The sequence below is a fragment of the Coffea arabica genome, chromosome 9c, assembly GCF_036785885.1.
Source record: "Coffea arabica cultivar ET-39 chromosome 9c, Coffea Arabica ET-39 HiFi, whole genome shotgun sequence".
Classification (NCBI taxonomy): Eukaryota; Viridiplantae; Streptophyta; class Magnoliopsida; order Gentianales; family Rubiaceae; genus Coffea; species Coffea arabica.
In genome coordinates this window covers 30,684,765-30,710,926 of record NC_092326.1, presented here as the reverse complement: position 1 = coordinate 30,710,926, position 26,162 = coordinate 30,684,765, and the positions used below count along the sequence as shown (strand labels likewise).

Below are 26,162 nucleotides of genomic sequence, written 5' to 3'. Positions count from 1 at the left end.
ATCTCCATTTGTGGGAAATAGGAATGAATTGATCTTTCATGAGAATGGTTACAGGAAACCAATAATTGTTTGGTTAAGATGGTACAATAATTAAGAGTGGAAGATGGAAAATATCGTAACCCAAAAGATCTTTGTGTTGGGATTGAAATCGAGCATGTTAGGAAACGAGAATCGTCTAGTTCCAATTAATCTAGTAGATTCCTACTTGTGATCTTTCATAGTGAGACGATGGGAGTAGAACTTAAGAGTTTGCGCCCTGGAGATGAATGTACTTGTGATAATCACTTGTTTATTTTTGTTATTGACTTTGATTTGGCATGAACTTTACTTGACCATAATTTGTGTTATGATTTAATGAACTCTAATTTGTGTTTACTTGCATAGTGATAATGTTATTTGTGTAAGTGATTTCATCCTCTTTAAATGTTGCTACTGGTATATGAGTATAGTTCAATTTTAGCTAAGTGTGAGGTTTATACATATGTGTATAGACTAGCTATGAACATGGAAACTAGAGGACAACGAAAGGGACGTCAACCTAGACAACCCCGAAATGAAAGAGTAGCTAATGGGTCCGATATTGATCAAAACGTTGAGCCAAGTGCTGGGAGAGGAAATGACCAAATGGGACAAGTTTTAACTCGCATGACGGATATACTAGAGCTCTTGGTAGCTCAACAAGGTCAAGGTGTTGGACAAGGAAACCAACGTGGAAACCAAGAGATAGGGGAGGATCGAGCTTTAGAGCGGTTTCAGAAATTCTCTCCGCCCAAGTTTGCTGGAGGACCTGATCCAGAGGTGGCTGAAAATTGGTTAGAGAATATAAGAAATATATTCGATGCCTTGGATTACACAGAGGAGAGACAAGTCACCTTTGCTGTATTTCAACTTGAAGGAACAGCCCGAGCATGGTGGAATGTTATAAGAAATAAGTGGGAAAGAGATCACACTCCGAGAACTTGGATAAACTTTGTGCGTGAATTCAATGAGAAATTTCTTCCTCCACTTGTCCAAGAAAAGAGAGAAGATGATTTTATAAATCTTCGTCAAGGAATTTTGAGTGTAGCTGAGTATGAAACACGCTTTACGAAGTTATCTACATATGCCCCAGAATTGGTGGCTACTGAACGGAAGAGAATAAGACGGTTTATCCAAGGATTAGATTTGGAAATCCAAGATGCCCTTGCGGCAGCCCAGGTTGAAACATTTAGTGACGCTCTCGAAAAAGCGCAAAGGGTAGAAAGCACAAAATCTCAACTGAGAGCTTTTCAAGCAAGGAAAAGAGATACATCTGACAGTACACTAGGAGAAAATGGACCACCACCCAAAGTTAGAAAGGAAGTAGATGGAGTAGGACTGTTACTTCCTGCACCACTCATGATAAAGGAACCAAAAGGAACTATATCGCCAGGAACTTCAGTAGGACAAACACGATCAAAGAAAACCTCGCAAGCAAGTCAGGTCACAACACCTCGTCCGACTTGTGGATATTGTGGAAGGACGAATCACAGTGAAGAAAACTGTTGGCTAAAGGGACGAATGTGTATGGGATGTGGGAGTACCAATCATAAAGTTCATGACTGTCCAAGGAGGTATCCACGAGAAACTACTGCTCAACAAGGAAATGGAACTGTCCCTCGACAAGTCAATGGAAGGAGAAACCGACCAGTGACATCTGAAAGAACGCATGACATGAACACACCACACGGTTCAGAGTTGTCTGAGATTACAGAAGGTATGAATTTCGAGGACGAAATTCTTTTAAGGAGGGGAGGTTGTGAGGACTCGCAAAATTTACTTATTTAATCTCTTATTTCTCGCTTATTTAATTATTTATTTGGTCTTTTACTTCGAATATTATTTTCTAAACTCTTGAGACCTAATTACATGGAAATATAGTTTCATTATATTTTTAAAATGACTTGTTTCAAAAATTAATTTCCGGAAGCTCGATTAGTGAAAATAGTGAACACGTTTTTGGAAATCTTGACTGATTGAGAGTACAATAGATTTGAAATATTGGAGACATGTACAATGGATCTAAATTAGGTATTTTAATGAATAAATACTCAATTGATAGTTAGTAGTACAATCGTTATAAGAAATTCTCGGAAGTTTCGCGTTATAGCGTTAAAATTGACGGTACACGTTTCATACGTGCGACTTTATTTGAGGGACTTAAGACCCTTATTTCGGGACAATTAAGAGTGAATAATATTTACATGAAAATAAGTGCATTAGATGTTTAGTGCACTAGTGAAACAAATGCGAGAGAAATCGAGCCGAATCGCGCCCAAACGCACCCTAGTGAGAGTTGACTTTGGGGATGATTTTGCACCATACATTGTGTCTTCCTTAAGAAGCTAAATTTGGACCAAACACTCTCTCTCTTAGTCTCTCTCTTGGCCGAATTCTCAGCAGCAAAACACAACACAAAGTTGTCATTTTCATCTTCAATTCTTGCACAAAACCTTCATAGATTCACACCAAATTTGAACTACACTTAGCTTGTTGCTTGGAGAGTTCATCTAGCTAGCAAAAGGAGGAGATTTTCACGGTTTCTTGGAGCATCTTGAGGACCGAAATTTCTGGTTTAAAGCAACAAGGAGGTATAACCTCATCCTACACCTTAAGCTTGGTTTTTGATGGTAGAAATGCATCCTTAAGCTATTGCATGTGTATGGGTATCTTGATATTGTTGGAAAAATTGAAAAGTGGGCTCTATGGATTCCCACACTTGGGTTGTTGCTGATTTGATGATTGATGGTGGTTATATTGTTGGTTTAGTGGTTAAAATGATGGATTAGTGGTGGGTAATTGATAGAAACTTCATTGGGTGCAAGAAGCAAAAACTTCCGAAAATACCCCTGGCTTGTTCGGCCATTTTAAGGCCAGTTTTTAATGAACTAATGGCTTGAATTGGATGCTTATATGATGTATTAGAGGTGTGAAAAATTTCATTTAAAAATAATGAGGTTTGAATGGGCAAATGAATTTTTGTTCGAAACCAGCAAATCTGGAAAACTGATTCGCGTATGCTCTGACCAGCAGTAGTATTTTGGCTATAACTCTGTCCTCGGATGTCGAAATCATGTGCCGTCAGTGGCGTTTGAAACTAGACATTCCTAGCTTTAATTTGGTATATAATGCACGTTCTGATTCTTTGTGGGTAAGCCGAACCAAATGTTTTAAGTTCGCTGTCCTGTTACTCTGTTCTTCTGGAATGAAGTGTTCAGGCAGCAACTTGATGCCCGAATTTGAACCAGATGGGTGCCGAATTTGGTAACGATTTCTTCTGTGATATTTTAACCCTATGAATGTATTTTCCAACGGCGTAAGCCATGCTCGATTTCGAGCTATATTGACTGATTTGTGACTGAAACAAGTGGACTGCTCTGTTTTGGAAAACCCTAATGTTTGAACTAGTTTGGAACCAAATCTTGGAGTGAGCTTGTTAGTTGATGTTTTTGATATTAAACACTTACCAAAGATATTATGGGTGTATCTTAGACCCTTATTTCACAAATGAACCATGGTTGGATAACTTTCTTGGTTAGACGATTGGAAATTTGGAAAATGAAAGTCAAAGGCAGATTGCCTTAGGATTTTTCTTGAACTTTGGTTGGCTAATTAACGACCTTGCCGAAGGTATTTTTCCCCGAAATTCGATAGAGAGATACCTTCCATATAGTATTGAAATACTGCCAATTTTGGTGCCGATTCAAGTTCGTTTCGATACCCAATTGAATTACTAAAGTTAGAGGTTCAAATCTGGAAAATTCTCATCCAGTCTTGAATTTGCTCAACTTCGGGCTACCGTATCTCGGTGCTCGAAACTCCGATTCTTGATCCGCTTGTTTTGTTATAAACTTCACTTGCAACACTAATTGAGCTGCAAAATTCAGAGGCCGGTTTGCAACGTGTGAATCGTGCCGAATTTCCAAAGTTGGCCGAAATCCAACTTCATTCTGCCTTGTGAACCAACCCTGCACCTTCAAGCTCATTTTTGACCACTTTTCACTTCGATTCATGGAAAAGTGTCTTCTAGGAATTTATAGTACTTTCTAAGAGGTTTCCAACGGTATAAAGTTTTCCAATTCTCGACTTGTGCCAAGTGAGTTACGATTTTTCAAAGATTTAGGATAAAACTGGAATTTCCCAATTTTCAAGGCAAAGGAGTTTTTCTAAAATCCCTAATTTTCTCAGCTTTATTCAAACGTTTTGCCTCGATTCTCATGATAAAAACTCAATTAATATTGTACTTAATAAAACGCAACCTGAACCTCGATTTACGAGTAATTGAGGTTCATTCTCATAAGATTTCCTTAGATTGTACTAGCGTACAATCTTTCTCGATAATTAGAGATTTGTAGTGATATTGAGTGGTAGTTGATTGTTGTTGCTCAGGCACTCGAAGGGACATTCAAGAGGATCTCGGAGCGGACACCTAAAACGCTTGTTTGAGAACTACTCGCTCGTTTTGTCTAGGTGAGTGTTCCATATAGGAATACGTAGTTGAATAAGTCTAGGCCATACTTATTTCATGATTATTAAGTGTTAAGTACTATGTGTTAAGTATTTACCATACTCATGCCTATTTAAGGAATGTATACTTGCATTGCATATCTACATGAATTGTTTAAGTCATTAACCATATCAAATGACCATATGAACTCGATACATGCTTAACTTGCTATATTGCTTGCTTAGCCTACTCGATTTTGAAAAATGGAGTCGAGTGCGTACTTTATCGCACTCGTTCTCTTTTGAGATGAATAATTCATGCTCGGAAATGCTCGAATAATCTGACTTGGTATGCTATAGTTGCATACGTCGTTGGAGTGAATCTCCTCGACTCTCACATGGTAAAAATGGGATAACGGCCAATGATGGCCTATTCATATGACAAATATCTGTCGATTAACCGTCACTACTTAACCGTGAACCGTGAACCGTGAACCGTGAACCGTGAACCGTTTACCAACCCACATGACTACTTGATTACTTGACTATCTGCTCACATGATTGCCAATCTATATGGCTATTCGATATCCGTGAATTACATGCTTCCATGAAATCAACTTGTATTGCTTACGTGCTTACGTGCTAAGTATCCACTTGATTACTTGATTGTCATGAATCACATGTTATATGAAACTGTCCATCATTATTAGGCGAGTGTGTACTTTACCTCACTCGACCTATTCAAATGATGAATTTTACCTTTGGTCGAATTACTTGGTTACCTGTGCATGTTGTAAGCTCTAAGCTGAACTTGGGCCCCGCCTCGGTTACTGACCTACTCGAGCCAGGACTGGGCTCGGTCGGGTAGGTTGGAACCCTGGACAACCGTTTCGGTATACTCGAGTATTACCACTGGAGGGATAAGGTGATGGCCAGTCAAACCGAGGGGATCCGGAAGTCATAAGGTGCAGATGACCGACAGAGTTCCACTGGAACACCGTATCCTACCGTATATGTTTACCTTGTATCATGATAATTGTTTCATGCTAAAATGCCAACATGAAATCCTGAGCTATGCCTGTGATATGCTCCATACCTGTTACCTGACCAATGTACTCATACCATGATACTTGTATCATGATAAATGTCTCATACCATGATAAATGTCTCAAATTACTCGTACAATGATTATCACCTCATGATAACATGCCATTGTGCAACCTTGAACCATGCATATGATATACCCAACTTACTTGATTTATTTGAACTATTAGAGCGTCTTGGAACCTCACTGGGCTGTGTAGCTCATCCCACGTTATGGTTTTCTTTTACAGGGTTCGAGATCAAGGGTGCTCGTGAGTAGTACTAGATTGTTTTCTTTTGAAAACTTTAAGTTATATTATAACGATTGGCTATTGTACCCCTTTTCCGTTGGGTTGTATTTAAGCTTGGAAGCTGCATAATTGTAAGTGTGAGATATTTGGAGTACTTTAATTATGTATTGAAGTTACTTAAAGTATTTCGAGCTTTTGAATGATGGATTGTAGTGAGTCCTGGCGAGAGCTGGGCAGGCGTCCCGCGGATACCCTTTGGTTCGCCTTAGGGAGAAGTGGGGGCGTTACAGCATGGGTATATGGTAGGCCATGAGTGGGATAGGTGAAAACTTTCTCAGGTGGATTTGCAACATGTGGAGCTAAGGATGTTTGAGTATAGGGCAAAAGTATTGGTTGCGGTCCAATTTGATTAACAGGTAAGGACTCATGTTGGACACCGCTGCTACCAGTGACTAACTGATCAATCACGCACTGTTGTGCTGTCATTTCCATGCTTAGTTCATTGAATCTGTTTAGCACTTCGCTTAGTTGAGCTCCCAGATTTGTGAAATCAGTTGATGATATCGTTACAGGCCTATCGTACGATTCAGGATGTGTACTCATGTTTACACTATTTCTTGAAGCTTGGCTACGTGATCATGTAATGATGGGACTCCTTCGTGTAGTTATATTTACAATTATCTGAAAATGTAGAAAAATCCTATTTAGATTCCCTCTCGATTAACTGTTAACAAGGGCAGAAGAAAAAGAAAAAGACACAAGTTAGTAAGAATTAAAGTAATTTGGATGCATGTCCTATTAGGGGGACCCTTTTATGCCAAGGGTTGGCCTAGCATGAAAATATAATCCTTCAGAGCAGGCACTATACATTACCTGATGGGCCCGATCAACTTATTGATATTATAGTGAAAAACAATTTGAAAAATTTGATCGATTGGTGTAGCAAGAGACATCTATCCCCACAAAATGAGAACGAAATCCGAACACATAAAATGATGTGTGAAAGAGCCTACTCTTGAAAGAATTGCAATGTCTCGACTAGTTTATTTAGCGAACCTTAGATCGAAACCCTAAAAGAGAATAAAATGATCAAATGGATTGGATGAAATTGATGGTCTATTCAAACATTGACCGGATTGCCTTAAAATGGGTAAACTGGTCAAATGAAATGGATGAAATTGATGATTTATTCAAAATTGACCGGATCACCCTATAATGGGTAAATTGGTCAAATGAATTGAATGAAATTGATGATTTATTCAAAATTGACTTGATCACCCTAAAAATGAATAAACTAGTCAAATGACATGAATGAAATTGATAATTTATTCAAAATTGACTAGATCACCCTAAAAAGGTATAAACTAGTCAAATGAATTGAATGAAATTGATGATTTATTGAAAATTGACCGGATCACCTTAAAATGGGTGAACTGGTCAAATGAATTGAATGAAATTGATGATTTATTAAAATTGACCAGATTATCTTAAAAATGGGTCAACTGGTCAAATGAATTGAATGAAATAGATAGTTTATCCAAAAAACCAACTCAATCATCTTAGATGCCAATAAACTCGCAAGAATGGTATAGATGGAATTGATAGTTTATTTGAAAATTGACTCGATTGCCCTAAAAATGAATGAACGGATTGAGTTAATGATTTATTAAAAAATGACTAAATTGTTCTAAAAGTGAATGAATTGATCAAATGGATGGAATGAATGAATTGATAAAATAGATTGGATGAAATTGATGAATAAATTGGTCAAATGGATTGAATAATTGGTTCAATGGATTGAATGGAATTGATGGTTTATTCAAAAATCGATTGAATTGTTTGCCTGTTGGTAGTTTCAAAAATTCATTACGATACATTGGTTTATGAGTCTTCTAAAATCAAGATTTGGCTTTGATAAATTTATCATCTCAACAATCAGGAATTATTTGTTAATTTCTTCAAATTAATGTCCTTCACATAAGGGATTTTACCAATTTTTGATAAAATGGCCAAAAAAAATGATTGTTAAATGCTCATATTCTAATGTGTAAAAATTGCTCTATCATCTTCGAGAAGATCGGATCCTACCTTACCTCGTGCACTACTCCTTTGGACAGTACAAGAAATATAGACATGCATGCAAATCTCATTGGATTACATATCCGAAACACAAGGTGGCTTGTTCCTAACACGGGATTCCCTAAATAGCATTCCCTCTAAGGTTTATGCATGATGCCAATTTATCAAAACAATTAAATATGCAATTTGAAATGAAAACATGACCTAAAGGGACCTCTCGTATGCTAGTGTAGGCCTAAAATGATGTGCAATTATTAACCTACGAATGCAATACATCGGAATTTTAAACGTGCAATAGTTTATCTAAGAGGGTAGGTTCTGTGAAGACTCGTAATTTTATTTTATTTTATTTATTTTTATCAATTTATTTGTTTATATATTGGTTTACCCTAAAATAGTTATTTTCATGATTAATTACCCCAGTATTAGTTAGTTATATTATCGTTACAAGAGTTTCTTAGAAATTTCACTTTATGGCGCGCGAGTTGGAAGTTCGCATTTTCGAGCGTGCGACTAATTGAGGGACTTTAGAAATTGTTGATAGACTACTAAGAGTAGATAATAATAGTGTTAAAGGAAGTGCATTAGAGGTTTAGTGTACAAGTAAAACAAACCCGAGAGGAAATGGGCACGAAAGGCGCTCGTACGCGCACTATTGAGAGTTGACTTTCGTGCCAAAATTTGAACTACAACTACCAAGCTTCTCCAAGAAGCTTTACCATCAGCTACACACTCTCTCTCTTTCCTCTCAAGCTGCCAAAAATCCTCAAGCAAAGAAGAAGAGCAAGAGCTCTCTCATTTCACTCCAAATCTTCTCACCATTTCACTCCAAATTCATCACACAAACTCACAACAACTTGGAGACTCACTTGGACAAGGAAGAGAGCATCTTTCTCACGGTTTCTTGGAGCTCTTAGTGACCCAAAATTTTTGATCTTTCACCATCCAAGAGGTGGTAATCATCTAACCTTTTAAACTTGGATCTAGTGAGTTAAATTTTTCTTGGAAGCTTGTAGCTTCATGTGGGTATCTTTATTTAGTTGAAAATCATTTGAGTGGGCTCTATGAAATCCCACCATGGACATGTTGGACTGATATGATGATTATGGGTGTTATTTATGTTGAATAAGTGTTAAACAAGTGGATATAAGTTGAAAGAGTGAAAGGAAAATCAAAGGAAAGTTAAAGCTAAGAAGGGCCGAATTCTACCCTATTTTTGCCGAGCCCTTGGTTCGATTTTTTTGCAATCAAATGACCTTGAATTTGTTTTATATATGTTGTATAGGATGTGTGGAAAGTTTCCACAAAAAATTACTTGATTTGGTTAAGAAAAAGTTGAGTTTTGAACAAGCACAAACTGGAAATTTGCGTAACAGGGGTATGCTGGCAGTAATCTTTAAACGATCATAACTCTTTGCTCAGACATCGAAATCAAGTGCCGTTTGTGAAATTTGAAACTAGAAACTTTCAGTTTTCTAACAGTATAAAATGCATCCCCTGATTCAACTTGAATGAGCCGTACCAGTTCTTCAAAATTACCTATTCTATTTTATTGCTGTGCTCGAGAGTCAGTGATGAGCTAAGGCTTGTTGCTTGAATTTGAGCTAGCTATGAACTGAATTTCAAAACGATTTCTTCTGATGAATTGTAGCCTTATGAATGTAGTTTTCAACGCCACTCATGCCCAATTCCAAGTTGAATTGACTGAGTTATGGCCAAATTACAGAACTGCACCAGTGATAGAAAACCCTAATTTTGGCTAGCCGAATGGCTTAGCTTGAATTGGGACTTGTTATTTTGAAACTTTTGGTGTCATTCACCTACCAAATGTATGTTGGATGTTTCTTAGACTTTTTCTTCATAAATGAACCATGTTTTAGATGATTTTATTGGTCAAAGGTTCAAAAAAGAAAAACGGAAGCATGAAGACAGTTTTGTCTTCGGATTTCCTTAAACTTTGGTAGTTTAGTTAACTACCTTCCCTTGTGAATTTTCAAATGAAATTTGGTATAGGAGTATTTCTCATATGGAAGTTGAATTGTACCAATTTTGGTGTTATTCTAATACTGTTTTGATGTACAAATAACTTACCAAAGTTATTTTTCCAAATCTGGGAAATTGCCTAACAGTCTCAATTTTCGGCCGAGTTTGGACTACTATATCATGATGCTCAAAACTCCGATTTTAGTTCTGCTTGTTGTGTTTTAAACTTTGATTGTAAATCTAATTGAGTTTCAAATTTTAGAGGATATTTCAAATTTTGTGAATTTTGCCAAATTTCCAAAGTTCACCAAAAACCAACCCTGAATCTGTCTTGAAAGTTTAAGGCATCAACTTTAAGCCGAAATTTGAGTGTCTTCCATTTAGAATCATGGAAAAGTGTCTTCTAGAAACTTTTAGTACTTTGGAAGTAGTTTCTCCAATGTACCAAGTTTTCCAATTTTGGACCTACAGAGAGTGAGATATGATTTTTCAAAGATTGCACCTCAAATCTGGAATTTTTGAACTTGAAGGGAATTGAGTTTTTAGAAACTCTCCATTTCCCTTCGATATTGCTTGACTGTTTTACACTTGATTTCAAAGATGAAAATCAATTTTTCTTTGTATTATTAAACCCCACTTTGAGTCTCGATTTACGATTAATTAAGGTTCTTTTTCATGATATTCTCTTAGGTTGTACAAGTGTACAATCTACCTTGTTAACTAGGGGTTTATAAGGGATTGTGTGTGATAGTTAATTATTATTTGCTCAGGCACTGAAGGAGACCTTTAAGAGGATCTCAAAGTGGACGCCTAAAACCCTCACTTGAACACTTGATTGTGCACCACTCTCTTGTTTTGACTAGGTGAGTGTCAAGTGCATGTTTTGTTGCAATTATGTGAATTGCTTCTCATGAACTAAAAATTGATAACTGCTGAGTCGAGTGTGCACTTTATCGCACTCGTTCTCATTTAAATGAATTGTAAATGAATTGCCTGAATTGAATTGAATTACCTGATCTGAATTGAATTGAATTACTTGACCTGAATTGAATTGAATTATATGCTATGACTGCATATGCTGCTGGAGTGAAACTCCTCGACTCACACCTGACCTGGGGGACGCCCAAATCTCATCGGCCAACCTTGGTCTCGAGCTGGCATGGGTTTGGTCGGGAACCTTGGTGAGCCATGAGAAAACTTGTATAAGCTTGATTTATTGGAGAGATCTTGCTTGGCCTACTTGTGCAGTAGCGCCTTTATAGAACTTCGGGTCTGGTGGGGGGGGGTTGTATGGTGGACGGACCCGTGAAGTTAGTGGAGATCTATGGACTTAAAATACTGACCCAGTTGATGGAGTGTCATCGTGGGAAAGTATTCGATCGAGGTTGGCAAAACAAGTGGAAATTAGCTCCTGAGAGCTACCATATCTTTGAATTGTTTCTGTTTAAATTTCACTTGAATTGTTAATTACCCGAATATTACTATTTTACTTGTTAAATGGGATTGATACGTGGACAACATGCTTGCATGTGTGTTTCTTGGCCTCACGAGCAATCGCTCACCCCGTAGATTTGTTTTCCTTAACAGGAGCGGATATGGGGTGAAACTTGGAGAAAACTTTGGGATGAACTTTTGTATTAGAGTTTCGATTATAATCGACTAGACCTCTTTTGGTAGTTGTATATTTTGGAAAATTGATGTATTTTGAACTCGTGGTGTAAGATCGGATATTTATATATGGAAGCATCTGCACTTTCTTACTTTGTCTTGTCGTATTAGCTATTATTGTATTAAGTTTGAACGAAAATTGTACCGAATCCTGGCGAGAGTTGGGCAGGCGTTCCGCGGATACCCTTTGGTTCGACTTTGGGAGAAGTGGAGGCGTCACAGGTTCTAAAAGAGTATCATACCAGAACTCTTATTTCTAACGTTTGTGAATGCAAAAGACAAGAAAACAAGAAAATGTCAGTTCAACACATAACACGTTGTGGCAATTAAAGGATATAAAAAGCAAAAAGAAAAATAAGGAAAGAAGGGTGGAATCCCTCCCCTCGTGCCTAGTGTTCCTAGTTGGTTAAAATTGACTCTATCCTAAGGTATTTCTAATATGGATGCATGAGATTTGGCTTACTAATGCATCTAAACTTGATAAGGCTTTAGGCTCCCAAGCCTTCAGACCAAAAGGCAAAGGGTTATCAATCCCAGGGCCTCCGGTTGATGGCTCGAGTAATCCCTTAGGCATCGCTATGGGCGCAGAGCACACCATCCGCCTACCTAAGGAAATCGATCCTAATCCTACAAGGAAGTGTGGGAAGCACCCATGAAAAAGAAAAAATAGGGTAAAAAGTAATGCATGCACGTATGAGGTGTTTTCTTTTGAAAAGAGGGATTATAATTCCATCAAAGGCGGGCGAAGGTTCTAGGGTGACTACCCGTCCCAAGATGTAAGCGCGATACACAAATACAAATAAATGAAAATAAACAAACAAACAAACAAATGCATACGCGGATATTGAGACAATTACGTGTATGAAAATGCAAAACCCTAAAAAAAGAGGAAAGAGGAGGAGGAAAAAGAAAAAAGAAAATGTAACCTAAAACCTCCAAATGTAATATATAAAAAAGGTTAGAAAAAAAAAGATTTGACAAAATCAAATTGTTCGGACTCTCTAAGTCCCCAGTGGAGTCGTCAAGTTGTCGCGCCCCTTTTTTAAATGAAAAATAACATAATTAAGTGTTTTATAAAAATGAATGATTTTTTATTTAATTTTGATTCAAAATGATTTTTGATTTTTAGAAAATAAATAAAGAAAATGGGCCTAGAATGGGACTCGAAAGTACGACGATTTTGGCCTGAATTAAAAGTTTAAAAAGGATTTTTTAAGAAAAAATAGGAGTCGCCACTTGGTATTGAGTTAAGGTGTACCAAGTTAGCTAAAATGAATTTTTCAAGAAAAAGTAGAAAAAACTCCTTTTAAACGACTCCAAGTTTTCGAAAATCAGAGAAAAGTGTTCGGGAGTCACGTTTGAAGAAAAGGAAGGCAAGGATAAAATTCAAGGTACCTTTTCAACCTAGTCAAGGCTAGTTGCATGATTTAGTAAAAAATTTTCTTATTTTAATCTAAGAATTTATCACATTTGGATGTCACTATATGGATGCAAAACCTAAACCTAAGAGGATATCGGGGGGTCGGAATTCTCTTCAAAGCTTAATTGGTACAAATCACATTAATTGTAATGCCCAAGAGTGACTCTTTGAAGAGGTCACGAATATGCAAAAATATGAGATTCGAAGAAAAATAATAATTATACAAATATACATGACCTAAGGGAATGCATCATAACGGTGCGGGGAACTAACACTCGTGACTTTTAATTTTCCCTTTAATAGAGGGAATACGAGCGTGCTAAGGTTAGAGAGCCATACTCGTCCATATCCCATATTCGAGGGGTTAATTCTCCTAATTTAATCAAGCAAATGATCTAACCTATTTGTAACTTAAATGAAAATGCAATTCTAATGTCATGTCTCACACGTAGGGACAAGGGATATACATATAAGGGAAATGTCATGCAAAATGGTAAAAACCCTAAAAAGTAGAAAAAAATGCATGAAATGTCGTGATTGTCACATAAGTATGATCTAGTGCGTGGATGGCCCCTAAGGGTAGCGTTGGACTAGCCCTTGTTTATAAGTTCTTACTAGCGTTGAACTAATGAGAAATCGAAAAAGGGGGCCACAACTAGTGTTGAACTAGTGTGGAATCGGAAGAATGGACCATAATTAGCGTTGGACTAGCGTTGGTTAAGGAAGACCATTTCAATATTACGAACTCACCCTATTACCAAACACTAAACCCAGAGTAAAAGAAAAGGAGGGAGGCTACGCATATACAGAACAAGAATCGACTCAACATGATCACAAACTTCAGTTGGAGCAACTGAAGCTTTCAGAATGCGAATCGACATTGTTGCAATAGACCTGTCGTATTGCAGCCTCTATCCCATCACAAAATCACTCCCAAATGATTAATGGTAGACATTGCGCATGATATCCCCACCCAAACAGCAAGCAAGCCAACGAAATGACACATATGAGGAGGGGACTAGAAGATTACAAAGGAACAACTTGTTTTGGTAATGCAGCATGGAATTCATTCAGACCGTAGATTGCAATCTTGTGGGAAGTATTAGATGATTCCATTCATGACCCTTAATAAAGCAAAACCATTCCTTCGACAATCAACCGAACATGCGAAGGTTGAAAGCCACTAGAACAAGACAATAACAACAACAGGTCTGTCAACATTGCCGCAACAAGTTGAAAACTTCGAGCTTGTTGCGGCAGATTTGCATGTCGAACGTAGTCCAACCATGACTCAAGCAAGCATCAAACTTTCAACAACTTTGCCCAAATCCAAATCCTGTTATCAAACTTGAATCCTATGTTGGAATGTATGCCCTAAAACAATGTATTTGTTTTTATTTTATACATTCCTTATTATATGTTTTGTATTTTAATAACTTCTTATTTATCTGTTAAATATTAGATACAACCGATAAAGTCCTTATAATATTACTAATGTGATGATAGTCACAAGAGTTGGTGACTATGAGATATCAATCGCATTTATAGTAATATTATTAAAATTCCCTAGTTTTTGTACTAATGAAATAGGACATCTTTAGTACGGTAAAACTAGTACACAGTTAGCCTCTAATTAATGTAATTAGTGGTTGTTCTCATCAACTATGGTATGAAGATACTTAGGCTAATGTGTAGATGATTTGAAAAGTACAAATGCATTGGAGTGATCCGTTTAGAGATCCCGTTAGGATATCTATCTAGTGCCAATGGTGTATCTCTAGTGAAAAATTGTGTAAGTGATCCTACGACTTGAGATCACCATAGAATCTTGAGTGGGAATCACTACATTTTGACTCTAATTACTTGTTACTCTTTGAGAGTGCCTTAAAGTGTAGAAGTTGGATGTAGTGTGAAGCACGTAAAGAAAATGGGTGATCAAGATGGGATTTACCACTCTGATAGAAGGAGTTGATATCCGGATGGCCACTAGTGAGAAATTAACCCTAAAGTCGACTGTTAGGTAAATTGAAGAATGTCTTCAATTTAACCTAATTAAGGGTAAATTTCGGGAACTAGAAAATTTAATTAATCATCAGGGAATTGGCACTTATTCCTTATTCCTGACTAATTGGATATTTTTGGTGAAAGGATAATAATTACACGGTAATTTTTCACGGAAAGGTTAGGTCAAATTCCCTTGACTAATTCCGAATAATTGGGCAATCGCGATGTGTTGCTAGACACCGCTCGTGATTTATAATTATGGATTAATTATTTATTATAAGTTATGATAAAATAAAGTCGGTTATTTTATCTAATTATTAAACCATAATTATTACCAATGCATTCGGGACCTATTGGGTCACACGCAATAGAGATTTAATCCTGGATTGAAACTATGTAAATTATCGGGATTTAATTTTATAGAAAAATTAATCCCAGGCCTTTTTGAGCAGATAAGAGTAAATGGTTATCTCTTATCTATCAGATAATGATAGATAGAGTGTAGGGTGATGAGAAGTCTTATGGTTTTGATTTTGAATCAGACAAGAAGACTTATCATTCTATATCATCATATATCTCTCTCATCATAGATCTCTCTGGTTTTTTTCCCAATTGATTTTTGGGGACTGAGATACAGATACTAAAGAAAACGAGATTTTGTGATTGTCACACACAAAAGAGAGAAAAATATACGTTTGAAAAGAGTAAAAAAAGGCTAGCACCTTTTTCTCTTCTATATATAGTTCGTGAGACGATCCAGGGTTGCTCTAGCGTGGATATTAGTAGAGGCAGGACGATTGGACTGCTCAAGGGCTGACCATCCTCAAACAACGCTGCAGGGAGACACCGCTTGGATTAAGGTAATCCTAAAACCCTACTTATTGTAAATTATACGTAAAATCTAGGGTGATTCCTGGATGGTTTTAGGGAAAATTTTTTATTTTTCCGTTGCGTAGTATCCCTAAAACCCAACAGTGGTATCAGAGCCATCCCTGGTATTTTTCGTATGACTTTTTGTGTTTTTTGTTCATGGATTGATCTTGATTGTTGGATTTAAGAATATGTGATATTCTGGTTCAATTTTTGGTGAGCGTTGTGTCTTTTATTAACCTATATAACCGGAAAAAGTTTAAGGTTTTGATGGTTAAAGATTGCACAATAATCTGCTGTTAATTCTTTGATGCATTAGCCGAAAATTCTTGAATGACTTGGCATGCTATAATCTGATTGTAGCATCATTATGGGTTTGATTTTATGGAGTTTTACAGCCTCTTAGTAACCTTTAAAAACCTGGAATAGTTGCAGGTTTTATCGGTTAATTATTGAATAAGAACTTGTCAGATTAATCATCTCTTTGCCGAGTACTTGCGGTTCAAGCTGTCCAACGTGATTATCAGGTTTTCTCTATCTTTTGAGATGGAATCAGACCTGAATCTCTGTTGATGATCTGCAAGAGTTGCTGGTCTCTTAGTTTTTATGGAAAAAAATATATAATTGCAGCCAAAGTGCAACAGTTTTGCTGCTGCAACATCTCGGCTGTTGCAGCAAAACACTGCTACCAGCGATCTTCCAAGGGCTGCCGCCGACTGCCACTGCTATGTGAAGCCATGGGAGGTTTCCTTGGTGGTGGTGGGAGGTTGCTATAGCTCTTGGTAGTTGCTGGGTAAGCAAATCAAGAGTTTTTAAGGCATGAGAATGCATCAAAATTGCAGCAGCAACCTATGCAAGAAAAATTGCAGCAGGTTGCTGCAGTAGCTGAGAACCATTGCTGCCTGCGACCTCCTGGGAGCTACTGCTGCGAGCCGTTGCCACTGGTGGTAAGTGAAGAACCCAGTGGTGGTGGCTGGAGAGGTGGTGCTTTATGGTGGTTGCCGGTGTTGCTAGAAAACAAATGCAAGAGTAGTTTAGAAAACTAATGTTTTTGAAAATTCGAAGTTTTGAACTTTTGGAAATTTTTGAATTTGATTACAATTTTAATTGTTAAAATGTGTTATGGAATTTAATATTTCATGTTTTATTAGGTTGGGAATTAATTCAAAATTAATTTGATTAATTGGAATTATTTCCCCAGTTATTTTCCTAATTTAGTTATTTTCCTAATTTAGTTAGGAATAATGATGACCTAATAAGAGTATTTTTCACCAAAAATTTCTAGCATGTATTTAGTCCCCAAATTTGTTTGGGTGCTTGACAAATTAGATCCAAACAATCCATGAATGAATGATTACTTATTTTACGTGCTTTTCTTTTATTTAAAGTTGTTTAAATTATGAGAATGCATGGTGGATGGTTGTGGATATAGTATGTAACGGCCCCACCTCCCCCTAAGGCGAACCAGAGGGTTTGGCGGACCGCCTGCCCAGCTCTCGCCGGGACTCAGTCGCTCACTACAGTTCTCAACCCAATTACAATATAAATCTCAAAATTACATCAAATTCTCCAATGATTACATATTACAAATGCAGCGGAAACTGATTCCAATCGTGGAACGTATACTTACATCCATATCAATTTCAAATATTTACACAAGACCAACTCATACATAAAATAGATCCAAACTTAAACTGTACACGATATAAGCCATCCAGTCACGTGAATAAGCACTCCAAGCTTTTCTTCGCCTTGAGCCCTGTGGGGGGGGGAAATAAAACATTTTTGGGGTGAGCTAGAAGCTCAGCGAGTAACCATTAAAATCAGTAATCAATTCAGTTTCACAGTCGTTCATTTCAGTGATGTCATGATTTCAAGATCAAATGTACATTTATTGCTCTCGTGAGCCAGCGAAATCGTTGTACTTAAACATCCAACGCTCCAAACAAACATTAAACAGTAAACAGTCAGTGGGGGAGCCATTTGCTCCAGATGAACAGTACACAGAGGTGGAGACGTTGGTGTTCAGCACACGAATTCCAAGTACTCATTTAAGCCAAAACATGTCATGGGCCACATGCAAGCACTCATGATATGCAATCAAGTAAATAGTGCAAGAAACGGTTCATAAGAAGCTTTAACAGTAGTTTGGGGTCACTCACCTCCACGGCTCAGAAACCATCCATCATGTATCATTGCCTTGCTCAAATCCAAGTCTTAGATTACAAACTCAATGCAAACAAGTCCTTTAAAACTTCGGATAGCACTTCCCCTAAATTTGCTTACTTTCCCAGCCATCATGGCTTCATTATTTCTTCAGCCAGTCCCAAAGTCACACAAATAAGTTCATCTAATATTCATTCAGCAAGCTCCAAGTAGTACAAAGACAAGTCAAGCTAGGGAAAAGTCTGGAAATGAAAGTTAAGTTCAAAACCAGAAAAACAGGTTTTGATGTCATTTTGCGGTAATGGTACCAAAGGCACTACGATTGTCGGATGAGGGTGTAAGACCCACCGTTTCGAAGCTAAGAGACAGGGCTACAACAATGTAGAAGGCCACTCAATCCAAATCCTAGCACAACTAGGTTAAATATGCCAAAAATACCAAACCAGAACCACTAAAACAGGTTCACAAATCCCACTATGCTGTAATTGGTATAACTCGGTCTGTACAGGTCCAAATGCATTGATTCCAAAGGCATATGGTAGCTAAGACATCCAGCTACATTTCATTAGAAGACACCAACATCCAAATCCCAAGCAATTCCAGTCAAAATGGCCAATTACAAGTGCAGTTTTCGCATTCTGATCAACCCAGAACAGCAACAGTAAAATCGACATATCTCACTCTACACTAGTCCAAATGACCTGAAATTTTACAGGCACTTCAAACACATCAATACCTATAACTTTCATGTTTCAAGCCAAGGCCAATTCGGCCTCTAACATGGTGCAATAAATTCAGGCAGAATGTAGCTTCATGAACCCTAGAGTCATAACCCCTCATTTATTCCAAAATTTATTCCAAATCCAAAATTGGTTGCAAATATCAATCATTTCCATCCACTAGAGTCATAACCCTTCATTATCAATCATCATAAACAACCACAACACCATAATCCAATTAAACCAGAAAAATCATCAATAAAATCAAAACTTCACCAAATCACTTCAAACCAAGATAAAACCAGAAATTTCAGCACTTTAATCACTACTAATCATATCTTAAGCATCAATAGGTGTAGGTGGAAGTTTAAGCTTCACTTACCAAGTAAACAAGAGAGGGGAAGATGTTGGACACCTTAGCTCTTCCAAAAAACTTCACTAAAGCACTCACTATCACTAAAAGGAAAGATTGTATGGAGTAAAAACTAATTCAAACCCTTGGTTTGGTTGATTTGAGCCACTTGGAAGCTTGAAATGTTGAAGAACTTCCTTCCTTCTTGCAAGAGAGAGAGCCGGCCAACACAAGGTAAGAAAATGGTAATTTTTGTGAATTTTTGAGATATTTACTTAATTGGGTCAAAAGTCAAAATAGTGAATAGTGTTCTTAAGTCAAAACCAATGATATTGTGACACTTGTCACTATCATAAATGCAATCTTATCTTTTCTTTTACCTCTCACATCAATCATATCACCCACTCTACTTATCTCTTAACACCCGATAAATTTTACACAGTATTCGAAACTTAACCTTATTGGTCGAATTTTTCCGAACTTCTCGCACTAGTGGGTCCCACGTCCATTATATACTCTTAATTTTCCAAAAACTCTCCAAGGCTAGAAAAATCATCTAAAAACTATAATTACTCATAAAAATTCCTCAGGAAAATTTCCTAAGCCAGGAAATGCAGAAAACATGCTATTAAAGGAAAATAAAACCCTCGGAAAAGATTAGGATTTTTACGGGTTCTCACACTCATACTTTTCGGGGCGTCACATAGTACGCAATATGATTGTGATATTTTGAATGGTTACAATCATTCTAGGTTTGAATGGTTGTGATTAATTTTAAAATAGGACCTGCGTGTCCTGCCTTTCGTATTTTCTAATTGTAATTTCATTTCTCATCTAAATTCCCCCCGAATGTAACTTGGAGTTTCTTCTATACTATTTGTAATGTACAATAGATAGGAATAGATGATAGGAATTTATATAATTTATATAGAAATTGTAACTTTGAAAAGAAGAAATGAGGCATACGACGACGAAGGGGTTCATCTCGTATTGAGAGACCTTAATAAATTGCTAATTTCCCTAGTGGCCGGGAAAATTAGTTTAGGAATATCCACAACCATCCACGATTTAAATTCATGTCTATAAGTTTGAAATGGTTATATGCATGTTTATTGATGAGACCAAATGAGCAATTTTTTCAAAAAATTTTAATTATAAAATATTTTTGGAAAAAGAGACAAATCCCTCAACTATAATATTAAATCAATAAAATGTCTTTCATCATTATAGTATAAAACTAGAGTAGTTATTAAGTGCTAGCTTGTTGGGATTCACCCAAGGCTGCCCTACTTACTACGTGTTTTTGCTATGAGAAATGTTCTCAAGAATGATGGGTTTGATTTAGCTAAAATTATGATTTGTTGGGATTCACTCAAAATCATTAATTTTAGAGGCAAGTGTTGGGTTGATCCATAGAGATTTAAAGTCAAGAGTTGACACCCAACTGATCTAGGAATTACAATAAGTTGTAATTGGTAAAAGTACCTACCTTTCATAATTATTTTACTCAAGGTCGAAATAAATTAAGATAGGATCTTAGCCACTATGGAATTTTAGAAATTCCCGATTCAATTTTAGAGGGTAATTGATTTGAAAAAATAGTGGAAATAAAATCATAATTTTGAAGTTTTTATGATTTTATTAAACAAAACATTTTTCTAACAAATTCTATCTTTCATTTTGTTGTAGAATGAGTAATAATTTGAGCCTTCGTACTATTCTTACTGATTGCAAACTCAACGACACGAACTTTCTTGATTGGCATCGTAATGTCCTTATCGTTCTCACTCATGAGAAAATTGAGTATGTACTTGATGGTCCAATGCCTCAAGAGCCTGAACCTACTGCACCTGCTGCTGTTAGAAATGCTTATAAGAAACATAAGGATGACAATAGGGAAGCTTCATGTATCATGATAGCTTCCATGACTCCTCAGCTTCCGCAGCAGCACATGAACATGGGGGCATATGATATTGTACGACACCTGAGAGAGTTGTTTGAACAACAATCAAGGACGGTTAGATATGATACCTCTAAAGAATTGTTCAGGTGCAAGATGGCAGAGGGAGCACCTGTTGCTCCGCATGTCTTAAAAATAATTGGGCTAATTGAAAAACTAGCCGAATTAGGCTTTAAGATGGATCAGGAGCTGAATGTTGATTTAGTGCTCCAATCTCTGCCAGATTCTTTCTCACAGTTTGTTATGAACTATAAGATGAATAATCTGCAGCACACTTTGCCTCAATTGTTGAATGTGCTGAAAACTGCTGAGAAAGAAATCAAAAAGGGAAAAGGCTCTACTGGTGTGCTTGTTGTTACTTCCTCTAAGAAGAGGAAGAGACAAGAAAAGGGATTTAAGAAATCCAAAAACAAGTCCACCCAAAAGCCCAAAAAGGCAAAGGCGGACCAGTCCAAAGCAACCTGCTTCCATTGTAATCAAACTGGACATTGGAAAAGGAACTGCAAGTCATACTTGGAGAGCCTGAAGCAAAAGAAGCTTGCTGAAGCTTCATCATCAGGTACATATATGATTGAGATTAATGTGTCTACTTCCAAATCAGACTCTTGGGTATTAGATACCGGATGTGGTTTTCACATTTGCACATCTATGCAGGGTCTAAGGGACAGTAGAAAGCTGGGAAAAGGAGAAGTCACCCTACGTGTGGGCAATGGAGCAAAAGTTGTTGCTTTAGCTGTAGGGACTTATTATATCACTTTACCCAGTGGATTGATTTTAAAATTATTAAATTGTTATTGTGTTCCAGCACTTACTACAAACATCATTTCTATTTCCTGTTTGGATTTAAATGGGTTTCGGATAACCCAAGAGAATAAATGTTGTTCTTTTTCTAAAAATGGTGTGTTTTATGGTTCTGAAAGTTGGAATAACGGTTTATATATTCTAGATCTTGATCATCAAATTCTCAATGCGAGTGAAAAAAGAATGAGAACAGATAAACTAAATAAAACCTACCTATGGCACTGTAGGCTTGGACATGTAAATGAAAAACGCATCTCCAAGTTATACCAACATGGATACTTGGATTCATTTGATTATGAATCATATGACACGTGCGAAGCTTGTTTACTTGGCAAAATGACCAAAATGCCCTTCACTGGAAAAGGGGAACGAGCCAGTGATTTACTTGGGCTAGTACATACTGATGTATGCGGCCCAATGTCGATTACTGCTAGAGGAGGTTTTTCATACTTCATCACCTTCACAGATGACCATTCGAGATATGGTTACGTGTATTTAATGAAATACAAATCTGAATCCTTTGAAAAGTTTAAGGAATTCAAGAATGAAGTAGAAAAACAAACCAATAAAAGTATTAAGATACTACGATCTGATCGTGATGGAGAATACTTAAATGACGAGTTTGGAATTTATTTAAAGGATAATGGAATAGTTCCACAATGGACTCCTCCAGGTACACCACAGTTAAATGGTGTATCTGAAAGGAGAAACCGAACCTTATTGGATATGGTTCGTTCTATGATGAGCCACTCAAGTGCCCCAAAATCGTTTTGGCGATTTGCATTAGATGCAGCCTCTTATACTCTTAATAGAGTACCCACTAAAGTTGTCGACTCCACACCATATGAGATATGGAAAGGAAAGAAATCAAATCTGTCTTATATGAAGGTTTGGGGCTGCCCAGCTTATGTGAAGAGGGCAGAGTCAGACAAGCTTGAACCTAGATTTGACAAATGTTTGTTTGTAGGGTATCCAAGAGAGTCTATAGGATACTATTTCTACAATCCAATTGAGCAAAAAGTGTTTGTCTCAAAACGTGCTATTTTTCTAGAGAAAAAATACATTCTAGAAAAAAGCAGTGGGAGTAGAATAGATCTTGAAGAAATTTAGGATCATCCAACAAACATTGAACGATCTAAAGAAGAACAGCTTCAACCACATAATGATGGGGTAGATACTGAAGCTGTTAATACACAAGGGTTTCGTAGGTCAGTAAGAACACGCTCAACTCCCAAGAGATACCAATTTCTTGTGAGCCATAGTAATGATGTTCTAGTCATTCAAGATGACGAACCTACTACCTACCAAGAGGCAATAAGTAATTCAGACTCCTCTAAATGGTTAGAAGCCATGAATTCCGAAATAAATTCCATGTATGACAATAAGGTGTGGACCTTAGTTGATCCACCTGAAGGGATAAAACCTGTAGGGTGTAAATGGATCTTTAAGAAGAAGACTGACATGGATGGTAATGTGGTTACCTATAAAGCTAGACTGGTAGCCAAAGGCTACAAGCAGAAAGAGGGAATCGATTACGATGAAAGTTTCTCACCAGTAGCTATGCTTAAATCCATTCGGATATTGCTTGCTATAGCAGCATATCATGACTATGAGATTTGGCAGATGGATGTAAAGACCGCGTTCCTTAACGGGACATTGCATGAGGATGTGTATATGACACAACCTGAAGGCTTTACATCTACAAATCCTAGTCAAATATGTAAGCTACAAAAGTCTATTTATGGACTTAAGCAGGCATCTTGGAGTTGGAACATCCGATTTGATGAGACGATCAAAGAGTTTGGATTTCTCAAGAATCCGGATGAACCTTGTGTGTATAAGAAAGTTAGTGGGAGTTCGATTGTTTTCCTTATTTTATATGTAGATGACATATTAATAATGGGAAACAATATACCAATGTTACAATCGGTAAAGGGTTGGTTGTCGAAGAACTTTTCCATGAAAGATTTAGGAGAAGCGGCCTATATATTAGGCATTAAGATCTATAGGGATAGATCTAAAAAGCTACTGGGTCTTTCACAATCTACATACATAGAGAAAGTGCTAAAATCAGTCTAAGAGGGGTAATTTACCTATGACTCATGGTATAAGCCTTTCTAAAAACATGTGTCTAGAGACACAAATTGAGACTGATAAGATGCACAATGTTCCATATGCTTCAGCAATTGGATCAATTATGTATGCTATGTTATGTACAAGACCTGATGTCTCCTATGCTCTGAGTGTCACAAGCAGATTTCAAGCTAATCCATGTGAGGGCCATTGGATAGCCGTTAAGAACATTCTTAAGTACTTAAGAAGGACCAAAGATTTGTTCTTAATATATGGAAAGGGTGAGTTAGAGCTCAAAGGCTATACTGATGCGAGTTTTCAATCAGATAAGGATGATTGTAAATCACAGTCAAGCTTCATTTTTACTCTTAATGGAGGTGCTGTCTGTTGGAAGAGTTCCAAACAAGACACCACAGCAGATTCTACAACAGAGGCTGAGTACATTGCGGCTGCGGAAGCAGCTAAGGAAGCAGTTTGGATCAAGAAGTTCGTAACTGAACTTGGTGTGGTTCCAACCATTGTTGATCCGGTCACTTTGTATTGTGATAACAATGGAGCTATAGCTCAAGCCAAGGAACCTAGGTCTCATCAGCGATCCATACATGTGCTTAGGAGATTTCACTTGATTAGAGAAATCGTTGCTAGGAATGATGTAAAGATAGAGAGAGTCTCCACAGAGGATAACATAGCTGATCCTCTTACTAAAGTTCTTCCTTAAAAGAAGCATGATAGTCATGTATTATCTTATGGGATGAAAAACATGGATAATATGTTTTAGTGCAAGTGGGAGATTGTTGGAATGTATGCCCTAAAACAATGTATTTGTTTTTATTTTATACATTCCTTATTATATGTTTTGTATTTTAATAACTTCTTATTTATCTGTTAAATATTAGATACAACCGATAAAGTCCTTATAATATTACTAATGTGATGATAGTCACAAGAGTTGGTGACTATGAGATATCAATCGCATTTATAGTAATATTATTAAAATTCCCTAGTTTTTGTACTAATGAAATAGGACATCTTTAGTACGGTAAAACTAGTACACAGTTAGCCTCTAATTAATGTAATTAGTGGTTGTTCTCATCAACTATGGTATGAAGATACTTAGGCTAATGTGTAGATGATTTGAAAAGTACAAATGCATTGGAGTGATCCGTTTAGAGATCCCGTTAGGATATCTATCTAGTGCCAATGGTGTATCTCTAGTGAAAAATTGTGTAAGTGATCCTACGACTTGAGATCACCATAGAATCTTGAGTGGGAATCACTACATTTTGACTCTAATTACTTGTTACTCTTTGAGAGTGCCTTAAAGTGTAGAAGTTGGATGTAGTGTGAAGCACGTAAAGAAAATGGGTGATCAAGATGGGATTTACCACTCTGATAGAAGGAGTTGATATCCGGATGGCCACTAGTGAGAAATTAACCCTAAAGTCGACTGTTAGGTAAATTGAAGAATGTCTTCAATTTAACCTAATTAAGGGTAAATTTCGGGAACTAGAAAATTTAATTAGTCATCAGGGAATTGGCACTTATTCCTTATTCCTGACTAATTGGATATTTTTGGTGAAAGGATAATAATTACACGGTAATTTTTCACGGAAAGGTTAGGTCAAATTCCCTTGACTAATTCCGAATAATTGGGCAATCGCGATGTGTTGCTAGACACCGCTCGTGATTTATAATTATGGATTAATTATTTATTATAAGTTATGATAAAATAAAGTCGGTTATTTTATCTAATTATTAAACCATAATTATTACCAATGCATTCGGGACCTATTGGGTCACACGCAATAGAGATTTAATCCTGGATTGAAACTATGTAAATTATCGGGGTTTAATTTTATAGAAAAATTAATCCCAGGCCTTTTTGAGCAGATAAGAGTAAATGGTTATCTCTTATCTATCAGATAATGATAGATAGAGTGTAGGGTGATGAGAAGTCTTATGGTTTTGATTTTGAATCAGACAAGAAGACTTATCATTCTATATCATCATATATCTCTCTCATCATAGATCTCTCTGGTTTTTTTCCCAATTGATTTTTGGGGACTGAGATACAGATACTAAAGAAAACGAGGTTTTGTGATTGTCACACACAAAAGAGAGAAAAATATACGTTTGAAAAGAGTAAAAAAAGGCTAGCACCTTTTTCTCTTCTATACATAGTTCGTGAGACGATCCAGGGTTGCTCTAGCGTGGATATCAGTAGAGGCAGGACGATTGGACTGCTCAAGGGCTGACCATCCTCAAACAA

General features: G+C 36.9%; 1 protein-coding gene across 1 annotated transcript; it reads left to right on the top strand.

Moving 5' to 3' along the window:
• The first annotated feature begins 23,945 nt into the window (after nt 1-23,945).
• Nucleotides 23,946-24,611, top strand: LOC140014169 (secreted RxLR effector protein 161-like). The gene has a single exon (XM_072064581.1). It carries the CDS (start codon nt 23,946-23,948, stop codon nt 24,609-24,611), a length of 666 nt encoding a protein of 221 aa, XP_071920682.1.
• Nucleotides 24,612-26,162: the final 1,551 nt, after the last annotated feature.